General features: G+C 39.3%; 1 protein-coding gene across 1 annotated transcript; it reads right to left on the reverse strand.

Annotated features, from left to right (window-relative positions):
• Positions 1–1,268: 1,268 nt before the first annotated feature.
• On the reverse strand, positions 1,269–2,735 carry LOC148100813 (uncharacterized). The gene has a single exon (XM_087846790.1). The coding sequence runs from the start codon at positions 2,733–2,735 to the stop codon at positions 1,269–1,271; it is 1,467 nt and encodes a 488-aa protein (XP_087702916.1).
• Between the last annotated feature and the right edge of the window lie 471 nt (positions 2,736–3,206).

The following is a 3,206-nucleotide window of genomic DNA, read 5'->3' on the forward strand; positions in this document are numbered from 1 at the left end:
TTTATTTCTGGTATAGTTGAATATTTGTATATAATCCCAGCAGCTGTCAGACTCTATAACAGGGGTCACCAGCCTTTCTGTGAACAGTTTGGTTCATCTTTAGTCAAGATTTATGTTTTGTAATTTAAATCTGACATCGCAAAAGTATTTTAGAGTTTGAATAATGTATTTTACAACTGCAGTACACGTAATACTAATTTTGAACAATTTTGTCCAGGTTCCTTGACACCAGGGTCTCCTCCAGGACCATCACGTTCAGTTAAAGAGTCGGTGTGTCCACGGTGTGCCAGATCATCCCCCAGGTAGCGACGGCCATCTGGGACTGTCTAGTGGATGACTTCATGGCTGTGCCTTCACCTGGAGACTCATAGAGAAAGTATATACAGTGGTCCCTCATTTATTGCAGCAGGGTTTCTCAGAATAACTAGCCCCTCGCCACACACTTTATACACTTTATTTTTTTATTTTTTTTACACACACACATGAAGATTAGTCACAGTTCTCACAAGTTGATTCTCACAGTGCAAACCTTTGTAGATTTCAAAACGTAAAAGTATCATTATGCCGTGTTTTTTCTTCGTCTTCCTGCCACTTTTGTGCGCCTTTTTCCCTCCAGGAGTGATGATGTCATCATCACTCCATAAGCCAATGAGATTATCACATGACATTTATGAACAGGGATATCTCTTTTTAACTGTTTTCAATTTAATGTAATATTTAAGTGTTTCTTAGTTTTAGACTAGTTGGTTAGTCTTTTTCAATGTTTTAAACCATATCCCAGGTTTTTACTTCACCATTTATGGAGTTTTAACAAGCAAATAAAAGACAGAGCTTAATTCTGTAAAGATTAGATGAAAAATACTCAAAGGATAAATTCAATTGGTTTATTATTTTGTTACATAAGTTGAAAAAAGTAAAACAAGTAACTACAGAAACAACATAAAAGGAAACTTAAACAATCAAATAAATAAATGAAGGGGGGGGGGGGGGGGGAGGGGGAAGGGGAGAAAACCCCAACAATCCCCTCTGAGCAAGCACTAGGCGACAGTGGGGAGGAAAAACTGCCTTTTAACGGGCAGAAGCCTCCAGCAGAACCAGGCTCAGGAGGGGGCAGTCAACTGCTGGGACTGGTTGGGGGAGAGGGTGAGGGTGGAAAAAAAGAAAAAAGATTAAGAAGGTAGGGAATATGTGTTAGGAGAGAAAGGGAGAGGGGGGACATGAGAGGTGAAAATTAAGATGGATCACAGGTGGAGGAGGACGAGGCTAAATCATCTGAATAACCAGCAGACGCCTCTTTTCTTCATTTCCAGGTATTTTTCCATGAGCGCTTTTTTCTCCAGGATAAGGGTTCTCAACTGATCGTTTGTTTCTGCATTTTGCTCCTCGAGTTGCTTGCATCTTTGCTCCATTTCTTTTAATCCTGCTTGTTCTTTTCTAGGCTTTTCTTCCGGGTCTTTGTACGTTGCCTCCTCCATTTGATTTGCCTTGCACATGTCTGTATTTCTCTCTTGTTTTTTCTTGTACATCTCTTCTATCAGGTCAATTTTTCTCTTGAATACTTGATGCATAAGCAGCAGGTATTCATATTTTTTCTCTTGTTGTTGCTTTTGTGCCTGCATTTCAGTTATTTGGCTCTTCAAGTCACTGACCCTCAACAACATCTCATTCATGAGCTCTGAGTGTTTTTTCCTCATTCCATCGATCGTACACTGCATCTCTGAACATTGTCTTTCCAGTATTTCATTTTCTCTTTCCAGGTCAGGTGTTTTCTCCCTCATTTCATTACAAAATTCTCGCAGTTCTAGATTCCTTCTCTCAAAGTCCTGGAGAATACGTTTTTCTTCTTCCTGTTTCTCTTTTTCTTCAAGAAGCTCTTTATTTTTGCACTCTGTTTCATCAAACCTGACTTTCAGCTCTACGTACATTTCCCTCATGGCTTTGAGTTTGTCCTCCATTGGTATTTCTGTTTCTCTTTCCAGTTCAGGTGTTTTGTCCTTCATTTCATTACAAAATTCTCGCAGTTCTAGATTCCTTCTCTCAAAGTCCTGGAGAATACGTTTTTCTTCTTCCTGTTTCTCTTTTTCTTCAAGAAGCTCTATATTTTTGAACTCTGTTTCACCAAACCTGACTGCCAGATCAACGCACATTTCCCTCATGTCTTTGAGTTTGCGCTGCAATCGTATTGTCTTTTTTCTTTCCAGTTCAGATGTTTTTTCCTTCATTTCATTACAAAATTCTCGCAGTTCTAGATTCCTTCTCTCAAAGTCCTGGAGAATACGTTTTTCTTCTTCCTGTTTCTCTTTTTCTTCAAGAAGCTCTTTCAGTTTTTGCTCCATTTGTATTTCCTGTTCAGTCTTCTGTTGGCGGATTTTTTCAATTGTTTTCTCAGCTTCATCGAGCTTTCCTTGAAGTATCTGTATCTCCTCAATAGTGGCTTTCTTTCCTTGAAGCTGGGCAGATGTTTCTTTTAATTCAGCACCCTGTGTTCCCGATGAAAAAATACGGGAAAAAAAATTCTTTCGTCCTTGACCAAACTTCATTCCCTCATTGATAATTTTTATATCAGGCTGCCGTTGCTGTTTTCCTTCCAGGTCTTTATTTCGTGCTTCCAATTGTCTGCACTTCTCCTCTAGTTGAAGCTTCTCTTCTTCAATTTGTTTAACTTTGTCATGGAGGTCAGAGTTTTCCTTCTGACTTTCCTGTAATGCCCTTTGGATTGATAAGACAACATCCATGGTTATTTCTCCTGAAGAGATTGGCTGGCCAGACCACGAAGGAGAGGCAGCATTATTTATTTTTCTTTGTCGGCGTTTTCGTCCCATGTTGGAGCCTGTGCACAGTGACTCTGAAAAGGCTTAGAAATATTTGCAAATGTATCTCGTGTTGAACGTTTGAAGTCTGCGAACAAACTGCTTTAAAATTGCTGCTTCTGATCCCTATTTATAGACTTCAGAACTTCAAAGGATCAAAGGTATTAATGATGTCACATCTTGTGACATCATCATTCCGTAAGCCAATCAGATTGTCACATGACATTTTAAAATGGGGATGTTTTTTTTTTGTTTTTCTGTTTTTTTTTAAAGTTTTTTTGGAGTTTTCACCATTTGCTCCAGGAGCTGCGCCTGGATGACGGCCGCTTTCAGCGGTACTGTAATGTTTGCATGCCTCAAACATTAATGATGACACCTTCAGTCTTTCTCAGTTCC

The sequence above is a fragment of the Neolamprologus brichardi genome, chromosome 10 (assembly GCF_056152115.1).
Source record: "Neolamprologus brichardi isolate AB-2024 chromosome 10, ASM5615211v1, whole genome shotgun sequence".
NCBI classification, from domain to species: Eukaryota; Metazoa; Chordata; class Actinopteri; order Cichliformes; family Cichlidae; genus Neolamprologus; species Neolamprologus brichardi.

Excerpts from the sequence above, each read along its gene's own strand:
- LOC148100813 (XM_087846790.1), bottom strand. The coding sequence starts at position 2,735 with ATGGATGTTGTCTTATCAATCCAAAGGGCATTACAGGAAAGTCAGAAG.